The sequence below is a fragment of the Haliotis cracherodii genome, unplaced genomic scaffold (assembly GCF_022045235.1).
Source record: "Haliotis cracherodii isolate W230 unplaced genomic scaffold, xgHalCrac1.p SCAF_7, whole genome shotgun sequence".
Taxonomy (NCBI): domain Eukaryota; kingdom Metazoa; phylum Mollusca; class Gastropoda; order Lepetellida; family Haliotidae; genus Haliotis; species Haliotis cracherodii.
The window spans coordinates 29,093,192-29,117,915 of NW_027266330.1; the positions used below are offsets into that span (position 1 = coordinate 29,093,192).

General features: G+C 42.9%; 1 protein-coding gene and 1 pseudogene across 1 annotated transcript in view; one reads left to right on the forward strand and one right to left on the reverse strand.

Moving 5' to 3' along the window:
• The window catches only part of LOC139448552 (uncharacterized), a 67,712-nt gene extending 53,775 nt beyond the window's left edge, over positions 1 to 13,937 (forward strand). The window contains exons 40-48 of the mRNA XM_071230118.1: positions 247 to 660; positions 1,994 to 2,208; positions 2,458 to 2,534; positions 5,688 to 5,877; positions 6,594 to 6,708; positions 8,806 to 9,026; positions 10,145 to 10,227; positions 10,900 to 11,086; positions 13,812 to 13,937. Coding sequence (XP_071086219.1) covers positions 247 to 660; positions 1,994 to 2,208; positions 2,458 to 2,534; positions 5,688 to 5,877; positions 6,594 to 6,708; positions 8,806 to 9,026; positions 10,145 to 10,227; positions 10,900 to 11,086; positions 13,812 to 13,937 — 1,628 coding nt within the window. The remainder of the gene's footprint in view (positions 1 to 246; positions 661 to 1,993; positions 2,209 to 2,457; positions 2,535 to 5,687; positions 5,878 to 6,593; positions 6,709 to 8,805; positions 9,027 to 10,144; positions 10,228 to 10,899; positions 11,087 to 13,811) is intronic.
• A 5,469-nt stretch (positions 13,938 to 19,406) lies between these two features.
• Positions 19,407 to 21,201, reverse strand: LOC139447078 (uncharacterized; annotated as a pseudogene).
• Between the last annotated feature and the right edge of the window lie 3,523 nt (positions 21,202 to 24,724).

Here is a 24,724-nt window from a genome sequence, read left to right on the forward strand (position 1 = left end):
AGCATCGATCCACACAATTGGGATCGATGACATGTATCAACCAAGTCAGCGAGCCTGACGACCCGATCCCGTTTGTCATCTTTTACGACAAGCATGGGTTGCTGATGACCAGTTCTATCCCGGCTCTTCACAGGTTACAAGCCTTATAGCATGCAGAGTCACGCTAACGATAATACAAGGAAATGTCATATCAAATTTGAAATAAATGTGATAATGTGAAATTGCATTACACCCCATTTGTTTCAGATAATGACCTCGCCTATAGCGACCAACCGTTGAAACCGGATACCGATAACAAGTGGATTACCTTGCCCCTTAGTGGTTCTGAGAGGACGAAATTATTCCGGGTAAACTCGTGCACAGAGGTCATTGTTGACGTTAAAGCAGATAAAGTTTGGGGGCTAAATGTCCAGTTTACCCTTGGTGCCCGGAAGAACACAAAGACCGACTGTACGATATGTGAAACGGAACTGACAAAGTGGCACAGCCCCCTGTCCTGTGGCGAGTACATGCCTTTCTGGTTGGATTGGGGCAATGGCAGCGAGATGCGTGTTGGTGCTGGCTACGTCATCGGTCGCGACTTCATAACGAGTTCGGGGTGGCCGTCTACCGTTCCAGTGGGGAGAATACGCGTTAGTGCCAATGCCAAAGTAAAAGATGGTAATTATAGAAAGTGGTGCTGCTTGTTTGTTTTTTTAATTCTGTCAAAACAATAACATTTAATTTCACTTCTGACATGTCCCCAGTGAAGATCCTGCTGAGGAATAGGTCTTCGGCAACCCATGCTTCAACAACATATGAAGCGACTGATGGGATTGGGTCAGACTCGCTGACTTGGGTGCATGGTCATAGTATCCCAGTTGCGTAGATCGATGCTCATGATGTCAATCAATAGAAGAGTTGAGTCCAGACTCAGTTATTTACAGACCATCGCTGGATAGTTGGAATATTGCTTGGAGCGGCGTTAACAACAGAAACACAAACAAATAGGGATGCTTGGTTCTTCATCATTATGCCCCTGCAAGTGGGTTTCTAACTGGGTCAAAGGTCTTAAAAAGCTGTCAAAACAGCTCTCTCAAAACATTCAAGGAACCGTGAAGATCCGGGGTAGAATAGGTCTTCAGCAACCCATGCTTGCCGTAAAAGGCGATTATGCTTGTCGGAAGAGGCGACGAACGGGATCAGTTGGTCAGGCTCGCTGGGTTTATGCATGTCATCGTATCCTTATTGCGTTGATCGATGCTGATGATGTCAATCACTGGATTGTCTTGTGCAGACTCAGACCGACGTCATATAGCTGAAATATAATTGCTGAGTAAGGAATTAAACAACAAACAAACAAACCAGTGTGACATAAACTTCGCAGATGAAGAAATAATCAACATAATGAAAACAAATACCCTAAAAAAATCCATTAATACATCGTGGTTGTCATTGTGACGACCTGTGCCCTGTACACAGGGTCAGTGCCACCACTAACCATCGTACTTTTTGACAAAGAGCTTGAAAAGTTAGTAAGCCGTTGTTTTAATATTCCTGCTGTATCACGACTGATTATACCAAGATTGACTTCACACCTTGAATCCTTGTGGGGAATCGAACCCATGCCAACACTAACACTCCTAGCATACCCAACTGCCCTATAATTAAATAGCAGATGGACCCGTGAAGATTCGGGGTAGAATAGGTCTTCAGCAACCCATACTTGTTGTAAAAGGCGACTATGCTTGTCGTAAAAGGCGACTAACGGGACCGGGTAGTCAGGCCAGCTGACTTGGTTGATGAATGTCATCGTATCCCAATTGCGTTGATCGATGTTCGTGATGTCAATCACTGGAATATCTGGTCCAGACTCGATTATTTACAGACCGCCATCATACAGCCGGAATATTGTTGAGTGCTGCGTTAAACAACAAACAAACATCAGATCAACTGGACTTCAGACATTAATTCGTAGCTATATCGGGTATTGAGTGTGAAATCTTTTTTTCAGGTGGGAATCTGGCCTTGTGTACCAAACCAGACCCACCGCCATACCAGATGACAATAGACAAACACAGCGCCGGGGACTACACTACAACTAAGTACAGGTGCACTGATGACACGTACATGTTCTGTGGAGAGGACATGGTGTCTCGGTGTGCTGCTACCGGTCCAGTCACAAACCAAGTGAAAGGCGAATGCCGGCAAATGACCTGGATACCAAAGGTAAATGAACCTTCTTTGTGTTTTCTACTCAGTCAACGTGTTGATTTTGTTTTCCTTCCCGCTAATAATCCTGGTAGTATACAGTGGCGTGTGAAAGATATGAAACGATGGCCACCAGAAGTGAATTATGTTTGCGTTTAGCTTGAACACATCAATGCTTAAGAAATTAATAAAACTTTCAATTTTATATTAATTTGAACATGTATGTTTTTCTGTGTATTAGTATTCTTGCAATTTATAACATTTCAGTCGCAGCTTAATAAATTCGCCTGGCCTTGCAAGAGACTAGTCGGTTCCACGGTCTCCCTGTATCTCACACTGAACACGTACGTACGCCCTGTATCTCACACTAAGCACGTACGTACGCCCTGTATCTCACACTGAACACGTACGTACGCCCTGTATCTCACACTGAACACGTACGTACGCCCTGTATCTCACACTAAACACATACGTACGCCCTGTATCTCACACTGAACACGTACGTAGGCCCTGTATCTCACACTAAGCACGTACGTACGCCCTGTATGTCACACTAAGCACGTACGTACGCCCTGTATCTCACACTAAACACGTACGTACGCCCTGTATCTCACACTAAACGAGTACGTACGCCATGTATCTCACACTGAACACGTCCGTAAGCCCTACATCTCACACTGAACACGTTCGTACGCCCTGTATCTCACACTAAACACGTTCGTACGCCCTGTATCTCACACTGAACACATACGTACGCCCCTTATCTCACACTAAACACGTACGTAGGCCCTGTATCTCACACTGAATATTTATATACCCGCTGTATCTCACACTGAACACGTACGTACGCCCTGTATCTCACACTAAACACGTACGTACGCCCTGTATCTCACACTGAATATTTATATACCCGCTGTATCTCACACTGAACACGTACGTACGCCCTGTATCTCACACTAAACACGTACGTACGCCCTGTATCTCACACTGAACACATACGTACGCCCCTTATCTCACACTAAACACGTACGTACGCCCTGTATCTCACACTAAACACATACGTACGCCCCTTATCTCACACTCAACACCTACGTACGCCCTGTATCTCACACTAAACACGTACGTACGCCATGTATCTCACACTGAACACGTCCGTAAGCCGTATATCTCACACTGAACACGTTCGTACGCCCTGTATCTCAAACTAAACACATTCGTACGCCCTGTATCTCACACTGAACACATACGTACGCCCTGTATCTCACACTAAACACGTACGTAGGCCCTGTATCTCACACTGAATATTTATATACCCGCTGTATCTCACACTGAACACGTACGTACGCCCTGTATCTCACACTAAACACGTACGTACGCCCTGTATCTCACACTGAACACATACGTACGCCCCTTATCTCACACTAAACACGTACGTACGCCCTGTATCTCACACTAAACACATACGTACGCCCCTTATCTCACACTCAACACCTACGTACGCCCTGTATCTCACACTAAACACGTACGTACGCCATGTATCTCACACTGAACACGTCCGTAAGCCGTATATCTCACACTGAACACGTTCGTACGCCCTGTATCTCAAACTAAACACATTCGTACGCCCTGTATCTCACACTGAACACATACGTACGCCCTGTATCTCACACTAAACACGTACGTAGGCCCTGTATCTCACACTGAATATTTATATACCCGCTGTATCTCACACTGAACACGTACGTACGCCTTGTATCTCACACTAAACACGTACGTACGCCCTGTATCTCACACTGAGAACATACGTACGCCCCTTATCTCACACTAAACACGTACGTAGGCCCTGTATCTCACACTGAACACATACGTACGCCCCTTATCTCACACTCAACACCTACGTACGCCCTGTATCTCACACTAAACACGTACGTACGCCTGTATCTCACACTAAACACGTACGTACGCCCTTATCTCACACTGAACACTTACGTACCCGCTGTATCTCACACTGAACACATACGTACGCCCCTTATTTCACACTAAACACGTACGTACGCCCTTTATCTCACACTAAACACGTACGTACCCGCTGTATCTCATACTAAACACGTACGTAGGCCCTGTATCTCACACTGAACACGTACGTACGCCCTGTATCTCACACTAAACATGTACGTACCCGCTGTATCTCTCACTAAACACGTACGTAGGCCCTGTATCTCACACTAAACACGTACGTAGGCCCTGTATCTCACACTGAACGCATACGTACGCCCCTTATCTCACACTAAACACGTACGTACGCCCTGTATCTCACACTGAACACATACGTACGCCCCTTATCTCACACTCAACACCTACGTACGCCCTGTATCTCACACTGAACACATACGTACGCCTGTATCTCACACTAAACACGTACGTACGCCCTTATCTTACACTGAACACGTTCGTACGCCCTGTATCTCACACTGAACACATACGTACGCCCCTTATCTCACACTCAACACCTACGTACGCCCTGTATCTCACACTTAACACGTATGTACGCCTGTATCTCAGTCTAAACACGTACGTACCCGCTGTATCTCACACTGAACACATACGTACGCCCCTTATTTCACACTAAACACGTACGTACGCCCTTTATCTCACACTAAACACGTACGTACCCGCTGTATCTCATACTAAACACGTACGTAGGCCCTGTATCTCACACTGAACACGTACGTACGCCCTGTATCTCACACTAAACATGTACGTACCCGCTGTATCTCACACTAAACACGTACGTAGGCCCTGTATCCCACACTAAACACGTACGTAGGCCCTGTATCTCACACTGAACGCATACGTACGCCCCTTATCTCACACTAAACACGTACGTACGCCCTGTATCTCACACTAAACACGTACGTAGGCCCTGTATCTCACACTGAACACGTATGTAGCCCCTGCATCTCCCTGCCGCGTATATATAACGTACATATTTATACAGTTTACTGTCACGGTACTATAGTATGTGTCTTAACTGTACCCATAATGATAGCATCATATTACGGTTCCGTTCACAATGTAAAATAAGGATTGGGTGATGTGTTTCCACTATTCCAGCTATGAATAATCGCGTCTGGGCCAGACAAACCCCTGACTGATGCCGCCCCATGCCGTGAGGGTGCGATGACATGCAAATTAACCTCGTCACCGAGCCTGAATATATGATCCCATTTAGTCACCCCTGGGGATTTACATGTATCCTACCCAGGGTCCTGCCGAATGGTTGGTTTAGCAGTTATCGCTGCCCTCCTGGAGAGGAGATATACGAATGAGTTCGGGCCTCCCATTTGTACGTCCGGTCAAATCCCTTAAGCGTTAGCAGCATGTAGTACTCACAATTGGAAACCATCAATTATCTTAATCAAATCAGGAAATTCCGACATTTTACAACAGTACAAAATGTATACCACATTCAATTATAATTTCAATGTACGTTTCAGGTCCATCAGCGTCAGTTTGATGAAGGAACAGCTCAAACACTTTATGTTAAAGGCGGACTCCGTGACGTCACAGCTTACTCTGGGTAACACAGTACCCGGTGGGGGAGGATCAGTCCCTGTTAATCCTTTCCCTTTCCCGGTCAAAAAGAGATTCCATTTGACTATCACGATCCTGAAACCACATTTTGAGGTGACAATGATTCACTACACAATCTTTAAGCAAAGCTCTCGTCCACTTAGAAGCTCTATCCACTAGAGTGAGTGAGTGAGTCTGGTTTAACGCCGCTTTTAACAGTATTCCAGTCATATCACGGCGTGTCAGCTTAATGTGGGAGGAAAGCCCGAAGTGATGCAGGCCTCAGACGTTTACCACTTCGGTGAAACCCACGAGCACGGGTATGGTGCTGACAAACCTAGAAACATGATCGGGGCGAACCGGGATTCAAACCCACAATCATAGGTTTCTGGCGTGCCTAAGGGACGTAACTCTGCATAGCGAATCGCGGCGCCTTAGACGACTGGGCCACCCGTGCCCCTCTATCCACTAGACCACAGAAGCGGTCCCACTACATTAACCAATGGTGAAGTCCAGTGTTAAGTTTATTTAGTAGCTTCTCTGTAAACTGGCAATATTTTTTACGCGGTATTGGGGCGGTGAGGTAGCTTAGTGGTTAAAGCGTTAGATCGTCACGCCTAAGACACGTGTTCGACTTCCAAGCTTCCAATATGGAAAATATGGAAAGCTCATTTCTGGTGTCTCCTGATATGATATTGCTGGAATATTACTGAAAGTGTCGTAAAAGCACACCAATGATTACTTGCTCGCTAACATGTTCTAACTATAATGGACAATTGCAATACATCGATTTTTTCGATTAATTGTTAAGGCCAACTATCTGCATCCAGGTCCGAGTAGATGGGACGTCCGTGGCTACGTTCCCCCACGTCGTCAACTACACAACAATCAGCAGCGTTGTAGTCGAGTCTCCCAATGTCGACATTGTCCACATTTTTACACCTGGTAAGTATTATAAACCGATTCAGCATTCCGGAAACCCTGAAATTAAAAATTTAATTAAAATATACAATTATAGTAAATGGATGTGACGATTAGTTTAGTCTGCACGTAAACAGGTAAGAAGACCGTCGGGATATGAAAACATATTCTCATGATAGATATGAGTGTAACAGGTCGAATGTAATAATATCGATCTTTCTCTGTCCCCGCTCAACGCCACCATTGCATCACAGCTGCTGATACCAACATACTGGTAACAGTAATATGTTGTTGTTATTAATGAGTGTGTTTTTCAGGTCAACCCGTCCGAGAATTAGTTAATTACATTGTGGTGTATCTGGTGAGGTGAGGTGAAATGGGGTTTAACGTCGCGTCCAAGATTATTGCACTTATATAGCGACGTGCATGTACGTCCGGACTGATGCCGATTTATAGTGCTAGCTCACTGAGACTCCGAGCCGACCAGTCCCTGTTTTAGCCCCTTAATGCCGATCGCCAGACAAATATAATCGAGACTAAAATACCCCCCTCCAAAAATAAATAAATAAATAAATAATAAATAAATATTAAAAAAAACAATAAAAAAAATAAATAAAAAAATGTCTTTCCATATAAACATTTATATTTTCCATGTGCTACATTCACTGCCTGCCCCCGAACTGGTGTGGTATATATGGAATAGAGTTGATTCTGTACTCTGGGTGTTCGTCCCAAGCAAGAACCTTAAATTATCTTGACTTTGATAATGTCGAAACGAATGGGCTCAAACTGAACCCTACGACAGTTACTTAAACGTCGTTCCTCGCCGTCATGGTCAATGTAAGCCATTGACTCTACAATTCGCCTGGTCAGCCAAGAGTCATTTAAGGCAATGAGTGCTTGATCTATCGGCCCTTGCTCTGAACTGTCTCCATCAGCATGCATGTGCGGGCCTTACTCATAATGATAAGCGAAACACAAAGGTCATACTCACATCCTTTACTCACGCTTCAGTTCATACTCAAAATACAACTTCTAAACAAGAAAGGGTAGGCTCATCACAAAGTGGGAAAACGGCGTGATGGCCATGTGCCCCAGTCAACTGACAAATCCGCACTTCTCTGCAGGTGCTAAGGTGACCGAGTGTCATAATACGTCAATTTGATTCGTTAAAAGTTAATCTGACCATGAATTCATGTGTGTCGTAATCGGAAAAATCCCGGAGCTTTCGTGACCGATTGAGCATCTCTTTATTAATGTTCTGAATCACCCTGTTTTAGTTTTTCTTGATTTTTCCTGCAAATCAATTTGAATGGTACCGACAGCATCGAAACAATCGTGATAATGTATGGGAACAGTCATTTTTCTATCGATTACCTTTTTAACCGAGACTTTATTAATTCGCGTCATGAATAAGAGTCTTTACGTGACAACATGGGTGGCTGTATGGGAGAAGGGGAGACGTATGGTGATTGGATCTACCGTTATCACATAAGAAACCATAGCAACAAGACCAGTTACATGAATCCAGTCATAAGAACGTTTATCAGAAACCTTTAAATAGGACTTTGACAGCGATGACAATGATTTCACGAGTAGCTCAGAGAGTTTTGTAGAAGCACACGAAGCCCAACGGATTATGGGATGGTGTTCTGTATGTACAGATTGTTTGTTTTTTATTGTAACACTGTAAACATCAACATTCCAGCTATATAGCGGCAGTCTGTATATGATCGAGCCAGGACCAGACAAACAAGTAATTGATATTATGAACAACTTTTTCGATGTACGCAATCACTGATCTTGACCACAGGAGCCAAGTCGTCTCTTACGACCAGGATGTTTACTTGGGTACAGTGAAGATGGTTTAACGTATATATCGATAAAATGGTGTGTATCGACACTGCGGTCTGTCTCGAACTGTAGTTAAGGGGAGATATATTTGGCTGCACCCAGTAGCAGTCAACTGTTAGAAGTTGCACTGCTGCATGATATAACGAGAAAGATAATGTTGGGGGATGGAGTGAGGGTTTGGGTGAGAGAGTGTTTTCGGAGGCGTTGGGAGTGTATCCCTTCAGAAAATAAATATCAAAGGTCGTTCTCTTCACGCTGCCTTTCCAGAGAGAGGCTACAAAGACTGCGCAACTGCCACAGTGCCCAATGCCAAGGTCATCACCTCCGAGACGTCAATGGGAGCTGAAGGTCACGTGAAGTGTAACGTCGAACACCGCTACTGCGGGTCACACACCAAGGTCACGTGCTGGAGTGACGGTACCTGGAAGTTCTACAGACCTGACAAATGCGAACGCTACCAATGGACTAGCCTGGCCCCTCTAGGCAAGGTAAGGACACAATAGCATTGCATGAGTGGTGAGTTAGTTGGTTTTACACCACTTTCAGTATTGTGCCAATTATATCAGAAGGGGAACACCAATAAAAGAGTTTCACGCATTGTATCCACATGTGGAATTGGACACATGACTTCGAGGGTTCGGTGACTTGGTTGATGCATGTCATCGTATCCCAATTGCTCAGATCGATGCTCATGATATCAACCACTAGATTGTCTGGTCCAGACATGGTTATTTACAGACCACCGCCATTTACCGTATTCGACGTAATAAGCGCCTTGCTCTACTAAGCGCCCACGACGATATTTGCTAATATATTGGCTAGTGAACAATCTCAATTAGCACCCCTTCCGATTGATCAATGTACACAAGACGTATTTATTCATGTATAATACGCACTCGCGTGTTATATGCACCCTTAATTATGGGCATTTAAATCCAGGAAAAATATATCCGTCGTATATAAACATTTCAGACATTAACCACGAAATTTACGAATTTTCAAAATAATATTCTGATAGGAGCCCGCTTTTTCTAATTTTCAGAGCGCCCTTGGCGCTTATTACGTCGAATACGGTAGTTGGAATGTTGGAATATTGGTGAGTGCGGCGTTAACAACAGAAACACAAACAAACAGTGATCCTTGGCTCTTCATCACTTTATCCCTGCACGTTGATTTCCAGCTGGGTCATGGGGCACGGGTGGCCCAGTCGTGTTAGGCGCCGCGATTCGCTGTGCAGAGTTGCGTCCCTTGGGCACGCCAGAAACCTATGATTGTGGGTTCGAATCCCGGTTCGCCTCGATTATGTTTCTAGGTTTGTCAGCACCATACCCGTGCTCATGGGTTTCACCGAAGTGGTAAACGTCTGAGACCTGCATCACTTTGGGCTTTCCTCCCACATTAAGCTGACACGCCGTGATATAACTGGAATACTGTTAAAAGCGGCGTTAAACCCAACTCACACACTCACTCCAGCTGGGTCATGATGTGGCTAAAATACCGTTAGCCTAGCTCCAAAAACGATCTATAGTTGCTAACGTTTGAATGCAAATATTTTCCAGCTACATTTGTACTTGGATTCAGTTAAAACTTTCTCTCTGTTGTTCAGGAGACCAATTTTCCCATCCCATGTGCGCTGAAAACCGGGGATGTCATCATACTGCAGGCCACATTGTCAAGGGCAACGAACGTGTAAGTAGTGACCTAATCTGTATTGTCCTTGACCTGACAACTGTCCTAACAGATAGAGACCGATCATTTCATGTTATGGGTGGATGAGGCTATGGTCTGCAATTATGGTTACAGAAAACAGCTTCAGTCACTGCTGTAAACGTTACAAACAATATCAGAAAGATACACCGAAAGTTTTAATTTTATTTGTCAGTGTATTTCTTTCAGGACATCCATTATGTCCAGCGAAAAGTTTTGGTTTTTAAAATTTTAAGCAAGATTATCTTTTTTTCCATTCTTTTCTGGCATATATAATTTTCATTTTCCGTAACCACACCCAAACCTCCATCCTCAAAATCTCCAGGACTCGCATTTCACTAAACCTACACTAACCCCTGGATCTATTCCCGTGTTTCTCACGATCTCAACACAACTTCATAGCATATAGTATACGGGGTTGCGGGTGGCCAAGTTGTCTAAGGTGTCGCCGTTCACATTCCAATGTTGTGTCCCTTGTCAGTAGTGTGACTCAACGGTTGTGGGTTCGAATCCAATATTCGGTTCCAATAATGATAATTGGTTTGACAGCACCATACCCGTGCTCATGAATTTCACCTGAGTTCAGTGCCTTGTGTCCCCAGTGTGTGGTTGAACCCAACTCACTCACTCTAACTATCCGTCTGTATTTACCAGGTTCCGCATGGCACTCGTAGCTGGTCCAGAGGCAGTGGTTCTCGTCACCTATGACCAAGTAGGGAACTCCTTGATTATCAGCAACGTCCTGAACGGCACAGTACTGACGACGCAGGAAGTATCGAGTCATGGGCTCGCACCTGTGGCGTTCAAACTAAGCATAAAAGTGCTGAAAGATTCCTACATGGTAAGATATGTTGTATGTTGTACAGAGAAACCTCGTAATACCGGACAGTGCCATTCCTGCGGACATTGATCGTAGTTTGTTTCAAAAACATAATGAAAAGTTGAGGTGAAATGCCGTTTAACATGGCGTTCAAGAATGCTGCACTTATCTAGAGACGTGCGGTGTTTGTCTCAGGATGTGGGTGTACTAGGAAGGGCTTGAAGTGCTAGCCCACGATGGTTGTCATGGATACCCCACTAAGACTCGGTATACTGACCCAGAGCCGACCATTCCTTGTGTTATCACCTTCAGGTCGAGCGCCAGACAGTGTAACAACAAGTACCATCTTTCAAAGTATTTTGGTATGACGCGGCCAGGCAATCGAACCACCGACCTTCCGTTCTCCGGGAAGACACTCTATCAAGTAACCCACGGAGGCGATATTGTTATGAATTAATCAGGGTAGGGATGAAGGAAAGTTCTCACTTCCAAGATGGATGGATGTTTGTTTGTTTGTTTATTGTTTAACGCCGCATTCAGCAATATTCCAGCTACATGACCGCGGTCTGTGAATAATCGAGTCTGGACCAGACAATGATTGGCATCATAAGCATCGATAGTCGCAATTGGGATACGATAACATGCATCCACCAAGTCACCGAGCCTGACCACCCGATCCCGTTAGTCGCCTCTCACGACAAGCATAGTTACCTTTTACAGCAAGCATGGATTACTTAAGACCTTTTCTACCCGGATCTTTACGGGACAGATGGATGACAAACAGAAGAGTTTACACCTTCGTTTGGTTGCTATGCATATATAAGTTATTTTCGCCGTATTAAACGCACTGATCCAATAAGCTCCCACTGGCCACCATCTTAACAAAATCTGGAACAAATCTTTATAAACGACCGAAAATTAGCATAATAGTACTTATTTTCTTATGTTTATTGCATATTTCTTTGAAAGACAGCACAGTAGAAGGTGTATGTAAACAAAAGCACTGTGACTATTATCGCAACTGTGTTACTTTCATTGTCGGTAGAACAAAGTTTGCCCAGTAACGGTCTATCTATGAGATCAAATTTGACTTGTTATTTGTGCATTTAAAACGCGCCCCCAATTGTCAAATTTCTAATCGTGCGAGACGATTATTGCTGCGAATACGATATATATTTTTCATGTTTTTGTATTTTCCTTTGTCAGGTATAAAATATTATCAATGCGACACCATATGTCGGATGCAGGATATTAAAAGGTCATAACATAAGCTTATGATATTTATATAAAATCTCTTTTAAGTCTCGATTATTCCTTTCATAACAAAATTAGGTCATCCGTAGGCTATGTACACCTTAAATCGCTCCTCTTCGTTTCTGGTGGGGATTGTAAAACCCTCGGTAGCAGGGATTAGGGAATTAAAACCAAGATACTAGAAAACATTCTAAAACTTATTTTATTTTACAAAAAAAATGACTTCTACGGAACGGCGCTGAACTGTAGACTGCACATTACGGCTCTGGGCGAAAAAAAGGGTTACTATGGTGATGCTTGTCAGGTCGTGTGCCCGTGCACAGATCGTACTGCACGTGCCCACTGTGGATAAATTCAAAAATTAAACGGGAGATCCAATCTCATTATAAATCAGATCTCAGTTCTCGCTACCGCTTAACAAAGATCTGAGGACATCACTTTAGGGGTCGGGGCGGTCGGGTAGCCTAGTGGTTAAAGCGTTTGCTCGTCACGCCGAAGACCAGGGTTCGAATCCCGACATGGGTACAATGTGTGCGCCCATTTCTGGTGTCCCCCGCCGTGATGTTGCTGGAATATTGCTAAAAGCGGCGTAAAACTAAACTCACTCACTCACCCATTAGGGGTCACGTCAGAACGACCTTTCATCCATCCAATCAGAGCGTCGCTTACCAGATCATTAAAGTGACAGTCGGAATGTGATTTCTATTCATGCAACCTCGAAAACTTTACGATAGTTAAGGGCTTAGCGATTGAATCCATACAATGTAGACCATCTATTAGCCATTCAAGAATGTTCTTTTGTTCAGGTTTCAAATTAGGTAATCGAGAATTTGTCAAATTATGTTTCGAAGCGTAGTCGCCAATATAAAATTAGTGCGTAAAGCACGAGAAAGCTGCCATCTGATTGGCTAATATCGACTTCTTGTCAGTCATTCCATTGGTCGGTCAAAGTTCGCGCAAGGTCGGTCTGCCATGACCAGTAATGGGGTGTTCTCAGATCTTTGTTTAGCGGTAGCGAGAACTAAGATCTGATTTTTATGAGATTGTGGGAGATCAGACTCGACAGCGTGGCACTTTGCTGGTAATATCTGGTCCAGATTCGATCATTCACATTCCGCCGTGACAGAAAATATTGCTCATTGTGTAGGTAGGTAAAGTAAAGTAGGTAAAGATAAAGAACATGCCACAGAGCTGAGTTAATCAATTGTTTACCTTTTTAAATTATCACTTGGGAATTCCAGGTTAGAATTGGACCAAACAACTTATGCTTGTCATAAGAGGCAAACAACTGGATTGGTTGCTAGTGATTCATCATACCCTGACGGCGTGGATCGTTGTTCACAATGTCAATTGGATCGTCTGGTCCAGAGTCGCATCTTTATAGACCCCCGTCGCATAGCTGGATTATTGGTTAGTGCGTCGCCCAAACAAACAAACAAAGAAAGTTATTATTCCCTGTTAATGTGAGTGTCCTATCTTGCACTGTTTCCAGATATATGTCGGCGGAAAGATGGTATCGGACTTCCCCTCCGCGTCCCCCTCGCTGAGAGTGGAGCACATCTCTGTATCCTCGGGAACAGCAGTCAGGTCCCTTGAAGTGACAACAACAGCAGCATAATGCTTACAACACGTGCATTGTATCAAACTGCACCAGGTGCTCATCGTATGAATCTACATGTCGCCATTCCATCTCAGTGTTGTGTATTAACTCGAAACGGTGAAACCACCGTATCCACCGATCTATACCGAAACGTCGCCTTTACATAAATTAAAGAAGTTGTTATCCATAAACTTTGTCTGGTTTGTCATCCGTCAACTTCTAAGTAATGTCTATCACACAAATCACCGTGTCAAGTTTGGCCGAAACCGCCTTTTCCGAATGCACACAAATCTGCAAGGTTATATCACTAAAGTATAAACAGTTTATCCGTCAGTTCGTTATAAGCGTGTTCGTTATAAACGTAGTTTACTGTAATGCCTATCAAACAATTCACCGTATCCTGTTTGGCCGAAATCGTCTCTTCCGAATGCACACTATTCTGAAAGGTTATATCACTAAAGTATATACAGTACATCCGTCAGTTCGTTATAAGCGTGTTCGTTATAAACGTAGTTTACTGTAATGTCTATCAAACAATTCACCGTATCCAGTTTGGCCCAAACCGCCACTTCCGTATGCACACAATTCTGAAAGGTTATATCACTAAAGTATAATTATACAGTACATCCGTCAGTTCGTTATATGCGTGTTCGTTATTTCGTATTTCACAGTAATACATAATTCTGATTTAGCTTTCTCTGTCATGCACTCGTTCATCTGGACAATATAAGAACTGTAGGTACGTTATCGTCTTTATTATGCCTCAAAGTGAGACTGACCAATCAGAGAGCAGAACTACAGACCCCATATGAGCCCGTATACCGTCAGTAACAGCCATTTTGGATTTTACAACACCCACCTCACATATTTCACATGGAAATTCTGGTACAGAAATTCGTTATTCGACACAGTTTTGTGTTGTAATATCATTAATTTTAATCTGCAAGGACGTTAATGGGTTTTTTTGGATCACGTTCGTGACTTTAATAAAGATTATATAAAGTTAAACATATGAATAAGGTTTGGCCTCTGAGCTTTGAAGAGTAATCTTCCTTTAGCCCTTAAGTCTAAGGTTGAAAGTTTTCATTTTGACATGAGATGTGCGATATTGATACCAGATAGTGTAAACTTTTCGGCATAATAAATTCATTAAGGTGTCTTCAGTTGCCGTATAAGGCAAGTAAAGACAGGTCAATAAGGCGCCAGTTCTTTCAATAGATGAATAACACTATCAAGTATATCTAGTAGTAAAAGAGTTGTTAGATATTTGTAGCGGAGTAAATAGTCCTTTGTGGGTCGACATGTTATCTTGTAGCATATCAACAAGTCGTCACCTCTTTGAAGTAAATCTGCAAGTCTCGTCTGTGTAGGAGACATACAACGTTTATGTTTTTGTTGTGAATTAATTAGTTGTCTGTTTTTAGTTATAGATGAAGACGTTGTCAGTTCTTTGTTCAGTAAATTGTCTGATTCTTGTTAGTGTCATTTAGTTGTATCTTTTTCGTTGTCGTCAGTTCTTTTAAGTAGATCAACGTGCTATCTATAATTCTTTCTAAACCAATAAGTTGTCAGTTCGTTGTAGGACCTGTGAAGATCCGGGTTAGAACAGGTCTTCAGTAAACCATGCTTGTCGTAAGAGGCGACTAACGGGATCGGGTGGTCAGGTTCGCTGACTTGGTTGATGCATGTCATCGTATCCGATTTTGTGTGAATCGATGGTGATATAAATCACTGGATTGTCTGGTCCAGACTAGATGCTTTACAGACTGCCGTCATATAGTTGAAATATTGCTGAGTGCGGCGTTAAACAACACACAAACAAAACAGTTTTTTGTAGTTGATCAAATAGAGGAATAACATTGAGTTAATTATTTCCGATTTGCAGGTATTAATGTGTAGGCTCTAATGGAGGTCCGCATAATGTACTTGGAAATGTTTGGTCCTTGTTTTGCCCTAGGCTTTAACAACTCTTTATCACCCAAAGAGGCATGACGTGTGCTTCATCTATTTTTTGTTAAAACCAGCGGTAACACCCTTTCCCCGCTTACTCGTACAGCAGTGAAAAGAGATGACGTCACACTGGAATGCACTGACATCATCAAACACCTGACACTTGCATGTGGACATGTCCTTCACAGTGCCGTCCATTGAGAAAGCCTTGACATTAAGCAAGACAGTTATTCGTTTACCGTTATTTGTCCACGATATATTCGGGCTAAATCATGGTTTTCAACGTAGATGTGACATGCGTACAGTTTGTGTATGATTGTGCTTTTGAATAAACTTCATATCCTGTTAATTTTGCATCGTACATACGTAACGAAAAGTAAAAAAAAAACACTTCTGTAAATGTCAATGTGACATCTATCATGAATAAAATGTCACGAAAGGAAGTGAATTACTCATCTTCTTATTTGCATCACCCGGCATCGGTTGAATTAAAGCTGCAGTCTCTTTAGCTCCTTGGGGCGGTCGGATAGCCTAGTGGTTAAAGCGTTCGCTCGTCACACCGAAGATCCGGGTTCGATTCCCCACATGGGCACAATATGTGAGCCCATTTTTGGTGTTCCCTGCCGTGATAAAGCTGAAATATTGCTAAAAGCGGCGTAAAACCATACTCAATCAATCTTTGCTTCTCGTAAGAGGTGGGGTTATATCGGGTGGTAAGGGCCTTATTTCACAAAGAGACCGTAGCGGTATGACTGCCGTATGCTCAACTATGGCTGTAAGAACTGACACGTCTACAAAGGCATTCCGCATGTCTCTTGAGCGAGAAGATCTGTATCTTCAAATGCCGCTCTGGCGAGAAGTCACTATTACGACTAGTCGCAGATCTACGATCGCCTAGGTTAGGTGACATGGTTGATTGCGAGTCATCGTACCCGACGTTGCTCATTACATCAACCACTGGTTTCAGCCTCAAATAGAAACAAGCAGTCGGATACAAATAGAATATTGCTTACAGCAATTGAACATGTATCCTTGTCTTTGAAAGCAATTAGTACGTCACGTTGCAAAACAGATGACAAAGGATATGTTTTCATGGCATAGAAGTATTAGTCTACATATGTTTGGTCTGTCGTACAATGAAGCCAGCTCCTTATTCAAATATATTCACTATGTGTCACACACATAATTCTTATTCATCATCGGACCCGTTAGAATTCGGGGCGGAATAGGTCTTCAGCAACCCATACTTGCCGTAAAATGCGACTATGCTTGTCGTAAAAGACGACTAACGGGATCGGGTGATCAGGCTCGCTGACTTGGTTCATGCATGTCATCGATCGCAATTGCATGGATCGATACTCATGATGCCAATCACTGGATCACTAGCATAGTCTGGTCCAGACTCGAATATTAACAGACCGTCGTCATGTAGCTGGAATATTGTTGAGTGCGGCGTTAAAAAACAAACAACAAACTTCATCATCGCCGAGAATAGGAAGTTTTGAGATCGACACATATGCAAGCCTTTTTGAAAACTGCCTTTTCCGTTCATCTTCTTCTTTGACCTTGATCAGTCCTAAACAAGAATGGAAAATAGCTCTGAAGAGGAGGCATTGTCGTTTCTTATAAGGTATCTATACCTTGCATACCATGAACAGTTAAAAAACAATATTCTATGTTTTCTTAGAGCACGCCACTATTCTCAACCCACGGCATGTATCTCCAATATTGGTACTTGTTTAAGGATGGCATCTTAAAACAAAAGGCCTTAAATGGCCAAGTCACACAACAAAGGTAAATTGATGCAACAAATAAAGCACATGAGTACTTCTTTAACGGCCAAAAGAAAGTGTCCACTTTAAAACAGTCGCCGAAATGGCGACACGACTGCCTGAAGCTGTGACACAGTGCAAAGTCAGTTCTGATTCGTTTGGGATTAGGGGTCGTCGTCATGAGTCACTGGGCAGCTACCTTTTTCTACCGTTTGAGCAGGAGGCATCGCATTGCAGAGTTGCGTCCTTTTGAGGTGCCACAAACTTAAGATGTTTGCCGGTGTGATTGAAGGTTCGAATCCCGGTTCGTCCTGATTGTGTTTCTGTTTTCCAGCGCCATTTTCGTGCTCGCGGGTTTCACCAAAGTGGTAGACGTCTGAATGTGCATCACTTCAGGCTAACTCTCTACATCAAACCGAAATATTTCTCAGTGGTATTAAATGGTGTAAAATCCAACCCAACCCAGCTCCCTCCCTCCCTCCCTCAGTTTGATCACTTAATCGTCTGTGTAAACTCAGGGTTGACAAAGATCTGACTTTATCCTTTGATACCATGTGTAATACGTGACGCTCTCTATCGATTGTGGCAAACACCGTAACGATCTTGAAATCACACTAACTGATTATATGGGATAATTATCATGGGTGACCCCTCACCTAATAGTGCCAAGTATTTGCCAAGTGTGCGCTTCTGTCATGTATTGTCACACTGCGATGACTTCTTTACTTCATTTATCAGCGATTTCCCATTGTTCTCTTATCTTAAACGGGTGATGCTAGCAGCCTTTCTGCGCACATTGACATGTTTTGTTTTCTTGATGATTCAACTATTTCTTCTCTACAGTTTCTATTTGGGATATAGCGGCTTGTATAAATCTGTTTCATTTGAGTCATCTGTCTATCTGTCCGTCAGCCCGTTTGTTAGTGAGTCAGTCATTATTCTAAATGATGCACGTTGCATTTGTTGAATAACATATGATCGTTTCAGGGGATATCGAAATGTTTTGTTCGATTTCCTCCGGAGAAGACGGAGGTTACAAAATCTTGAAACAATACCACTGACTGTGTGGACCCTTTGTGACACTAAACACCTACATACGTCAGGTGAGGATCGTTGTGGTGGGTTTAAAGTCCATGATCACACTCTTGTTGAAAGTGAATAATTAAAGTCATTGGCGTGTATTCAGCTAATCCCACTCATCCACACAGCTGGTTAATACTATAATACTAACACTGTATCAGCTGATCATCGTTTGACGAACGTGCTCTGTGTTTTGTGTCTGACAATTGTTTGTCAACAATCTGAAGCATAAATATTTGTTTCAAGCATTTTCTGGGACAATTTCCCTTTTCCTCCAGTGTATCAAATGGTCGGCCCCTAACCTAAATGACCAGTTTACTTCCACATCAATTAAACTGGCAACGTCGAGTGACAATTGTCTTGGTAAATTGAGAAATCGTTCGTAATTTGATGAGGACACTATAATTTCTGACATAATAGTAACCGAAAAGGCAGTGGTATGATACAGGAAGAATTGGCATTCACATACCTGCCTTTATGAAGGAATACTACATAAAAATAGCAGTTAAACACCAAGTCTTCAGTACAGATAGCTCGAGATGATCTGAAAAGGTATTATTTTTACAATGTACTCCGAAGTTCTAAAACAGAGAAGAACGTATTGATATTGATGCTTTTGTTCGCTCATCATGTCGTTGACACGCCCCAGTATGTCACATCTGCAGAACAAATACTGGATCTGGTATTAATTGAACTGGTCAGTCAGGAGACAGGTGATGTTGCTGGAACACTTCTCGATGGTGTATTTGGTCGAGCCGGCTGCTGCTGCTGCTGCATCTTCTGGGTTGGATGTCAGGAGACAGTTGGGAGCAGCTGTTGGGTTGTAGCTGAAACTCAGGCAAGGCTGGAACACGTGACACTGGTAACCGCATTCATTGGCGGAAGCAACCGTGAGAGATGTCATCGGTGTTTGAACCTTAGTATTCATCACTTTTTGGTACTTGGTTCCTGAAATCAACACGGATCGCCATTTGTAAAAGAAGCAAATTTCGAAGCTCAGATAATTAAAATACAATAGCTACTTAATCGTCAACAAAAACATGCCATCTTATATGAATGAAATGGCTCCGATCTTAAAAGCAACAAAGTTGGAAGCTATTCTAATGTTTGATTCTTTGTTTCTTTGTTTGTTTTACGCCGCAATATTCCAGCTATTTCATGGTTGTCTGTCAATAATCAAGTCTGGGCCAGACATTCCAATGAGTAACGTTATGAGCATCGATCTACTCAATTGCAATACAATGACATGTATTAACCATGTCAGCGAACCTGACCAACCAATAACGCTATTCGCCCTTTTACAACAAGCACAGGTTGATGAATATCAATTCTTTCCCAGGTGGGGTGGATTTAAATATAAATAATTGATAAATAGCTTTAGTGAGATATCTGCCTGAAAAGATAATAGGTTTGACAGTTTCTGGCATCTAATTTAATAAATACACAGTTATGGCAGCTCCGTGGCTGTGGAAGGATGGATGACATATTGCCAGATGGTTTCCCCAAGTGAGAAGGTATATTACCACGTTGTGTTGTTGGCGTGCCTTCAACCTCAACTGTCGAAACAGCTAGATAACCAGTTAAGTGTCTCCAGATCTTCACGAATCTGACCGGTCGTGGGTGGGAACAGTTGAACGTGAAGGTTTCTCCTGGACCAGCAGATGCTGGACACTGGCCGCAGACAAAGATTTCCACATCTGGGCAGTCTATGGTCATCAGCAGACACGCCCACGTTCGCACTTCCCAAGTATGCCTCTGTTTGATACAATATTTTTCATATTATAGGTAGTGTGTCCAGTCAGGTCAAAATGGTCAGACTCAGTAATTCAGTGACTTCATAACTCAACAAATCACTCATCCCTGTTTAAATAAATGTAAGATGGTTACATCATTGTTTGTTCATTCTTGAATGCCGCACTCCGCAATAATGTCGCTAGGTATGTGACGACGGTCCGTACATGATCGATTCTGGACAAGACATTCCTGTTATTGACATCATGACCATCGCACCCCTGAAGATTTGGTCTTCAGCAAGCCATATGCATGTTTGTCGTAGGAGGCGACTGACGGGAGCGGGTTGTCAGGCTCGCTGACATGGTTAATGCATGTCATCGTATCCCAATTCCATGAATCTATGCTCATGATATCAGTCAGTGGATTGTGTAGTTCAGACTCGATTATCCGTTTTCAGTATTTACACTGCAGGTACACATAAAATTACAACTTTTGTGCTGACGTGGGGCAGATGTTGATATCAAGATTACAATTTCAGAAACACGGAGACTCACCATAAGACAAGTAATCGGCACTTGTAACTGAGATGCTATTGATAGCATACCACCCCTGAAGATCTCCCTGCCAGAAGGGATTCACAATGTTGGAGGCATTTTACGCGGCTTTCTCAGCATAATGTTCTCTGCCTTATTCAGTACAATATCTGAAAGTAATGAAATCATGGTGACATTCACTTTACATTTCATGCAGCATGTACTTTTCTTCAATAGCCAGAGATACCTTTCACGGTATGTTTTGCAGATTATGAGAATAAGTAACGATCTACGAGGAATTATGGTTTATCTTTCTCAAGGAAATTAATGCCATAGACCTCGAGTGAGCGTCGGGAACGAGGGATCTGTAGTATCGATTCCCGAGGGAACGATGAACCTTATCATTCCTAGCTTTGAGTGGGTTGTTCTCTTCCTTACCCATGATCAAATATTGTACAAACATCTCAAGACATTATTCAGAGATGTGTCCCTACGCAACAGAAAACAAGCGACCTGTTCACGACACACCGGATTGTGTCAAATAGTTCCCTTTTGCCATTTAAATGTAGTATATTTGTATCAGCTACACGTACAAAAAAACAACTTGCAAATGCAAGTAAACAATTTTGAGTGCTAGTGCGAGAAGATGAGGTGAAGGTAACATGCGTTGACGGCTCACTCGAAAGTTTTAAAGTTTTCAAACCTTAAACAAAGTCAGTCATGCATACCACTTGGTGTATGTATGTATGAATGTGGAATATTTATAATCACGTTAGTTATTCGGAATCAGAATCCAGAATTGTGCAACGTCGCTTTGAAACATTTTGAACTTTGGTAGATTTTCACTGTGTTCAGTTTTCTTTAGCGTGTTTTCACTTTCTTTTTCCGGCAGAAAAATACCACTAAATCATTAAGTACATATATCCACGCACGCACGCACGCACGCACGCACGCACGCACGCACGCACGCACGCACGCACGGACGCACGCACGGACGGACGGACGGACGGACCCACGCACGCAAGCACGCAAGCACGCACGCACTCGAGGCAAATCGGTGGACGCAGCCGATGAGGCTGTTTCCGGTTCAATCCTGATTCTGTATCGTGGTTCCTGTAGTTGTCCAAGGATAGCTTCCACACAGAAAGCATTAACTGTATTTAAAGGTTGTAAAGTGTACTTTCTTCTGCTTAAGTTGCCATCAAATCGTTTACTGTTATCTTTGCCATAATTAGCCTGGACGCCATCTTTGTTTACATCAACAACCAGATTTCTTACATTATGATATAATTTAAGAAATTATCTTCAATATGTGTTTTACGCTGACGGATTGTATGTAATTTTGGTCACAAAACATGTAAAAGTGTCTACAAAAATAAATGAAAATCATTTCAACTTTCGTTTTCATTCCATGTCAGCACGAGGATGATAGACAGAAAGAACGAACAAATGAAACGTAGTACGAGCGACCAATGAAAATTCATTTAATATCCTATATCCGGCTTTCCTTATTGGTAAAAAAAATATGCTTAAAATCCTTGGCTGCCTTGTTAATTTTCTTTTGTACGAGGGTGGTGAGCTTTGGCATATGTCACTGGGTCCATCTCGGTGAGAAAGTAATTAAGGTAGAGCAATCCCATTTCGTATTATTTTCCGGACCAGTTTCGTTCCGTAATATCCTTATTGTTTTTATTGTATGAATTTTGAACCTTTAGTGTGCACTCGAACCATAAAATGATCCATGACCCTGAACCAGAATGAATGGACATTTCCAACTATTCGTGTTAAATCATGCATTAATATACGTATTCAAGACGACGGATTTTAGGCTCCATCCTCCGCAACGATGCGGATAAACAGTCTTGCATGAAATGTACAGTAGGAATCGGTATGGTGGAATTAGTTATTTCTGACATGGAATCGCACGAGCAAGAGCAGGTGAATTTGACATCGGAACACGAAGTGTGTTTTCCGAAATGACTCCACGTAGCAAAACCGGCAGTCGGCCTTGTATTCGGATAATGGCTAGTGAAGATAACTCATTGAATACAGTAAGTTCTGTTACTGCACCAATAATTAAATCTGAGTAGAGTGGATCTAGAAGACAAAGCAGAATTCCTGAATACCTGACAGACAATGAATGCGACATTCCCGGGAGGCGGTCGACATCGATTTAAGCGTCCGGAAAATCACACATATCTGACATGAGAAGCAACAGACCGTCACGTTATTCTGAGGCGAATAATCATTCTCAGAATAGTGAACGTTCCATCTCCTCTCAACTGTCGGATACACAATTGACAATCATTAAGCGAATTCAATGTGAATCCAAGTTAAAGGAACTATCCATCAGACAACAGGAGGAGAAATTGGCAGATGAAACCATTTCCCAGTTAGATACAGAAGCCGATGAAGCCCATGTGGCCCACCTTGCTTTAAAGGAGAAAGAGAGGATTCACGCGGAATTGAATAGACAGAGAAAGATCAGAAGAGCTGAGACAGAACTTAGTGAACCTAAGTGTGTAGAGAGAATGATAACGAAATCTTAAACCAGTGAAGGTGAACCTATGGCTTGTGTTACCACGATAACATGTCATGACACTGTTTCCACCATTCACCATGTGCCTCCACCGTCAAGTTCCACTGAGATTCTATCAACAAGTGTGACCTCTACAATGTCTACAGCCTCACCTGCGTTTAAGCCTGCTCAACCCGCAAGCAAGTTGTTTTGTGAGTTCAAATTCACAAATCCCTGCAAACCTGCCAACCCACCGACTCCATATGGACTGTCTTCCTGCTCCAGTCCTGGAATGACGAGCAACATTCCGTCAACCATAGTCACCTATCAACACCAGATGCCTCACAATCCCTATCTCATGCCTCCACATTCTGTATTTCCAGAAACCATAACGGATGACATGTATGACCCAAGGTGCAGTGACACCTAATCTGGCTGAACTCCTCATATCATCCCCTTTGGTGTACCCAGACCTGAATCCTTAGTTTCTAAGGTGGTTGCACTGATGGAAATGGCATCAATATCCATCTAATTTGACTGATCAATATAAATATCATGTGCTGATAGATACGTGGACCAAGAACATTTGCTTATGCCTTCGTGCATGACCCTATGCCTTATACCAGTTCAATGAAGTTACTACAAGACACCTATGGTCAACCGACCATGTGAAGCATCCTATATTACTTGATCCTGAACATCCCATCGCAAAACTGATCATCAAGGATTATGACACCTGTCAGCATCACTTTGGAGCTGGGAATCTATTCGCCAACATTAGTTTTGGATTCCAAGAGGTCGTGAAACTAACCAGCATCAGAGACTGTGTCCAGACTGTAGATGGTGGCGTGCCAATCCAAATATACCCAGAATGGCTGATCGTCCTGTTGTCAGGCTCTGTTTGTTCAAACCTCTATTCTACTCCTGTGGTGTGGACTGTTTCGGTCCGTGCATACCAAAATATCATTGAGAAGGGAAAAGCGATTTGCCTCACGTCCTGTGCTGTTCATCTAGATCTTCTTGTAAGTAGGGACACTGATGCTTTTTTGATGGCTTTACCCCATTTCAGTTCCAGATGAGGACAACCATTTGAAATTCTTTCAGAATGTGGCACTAACTGCAAGGGAGGTACCCGTGAAGCGGAACTACGTGAATCCATGCACCCAGACCTAGCCAACCGGCTAGGTGTGCAGAAAACCCAGTGAATCACTATCAAAT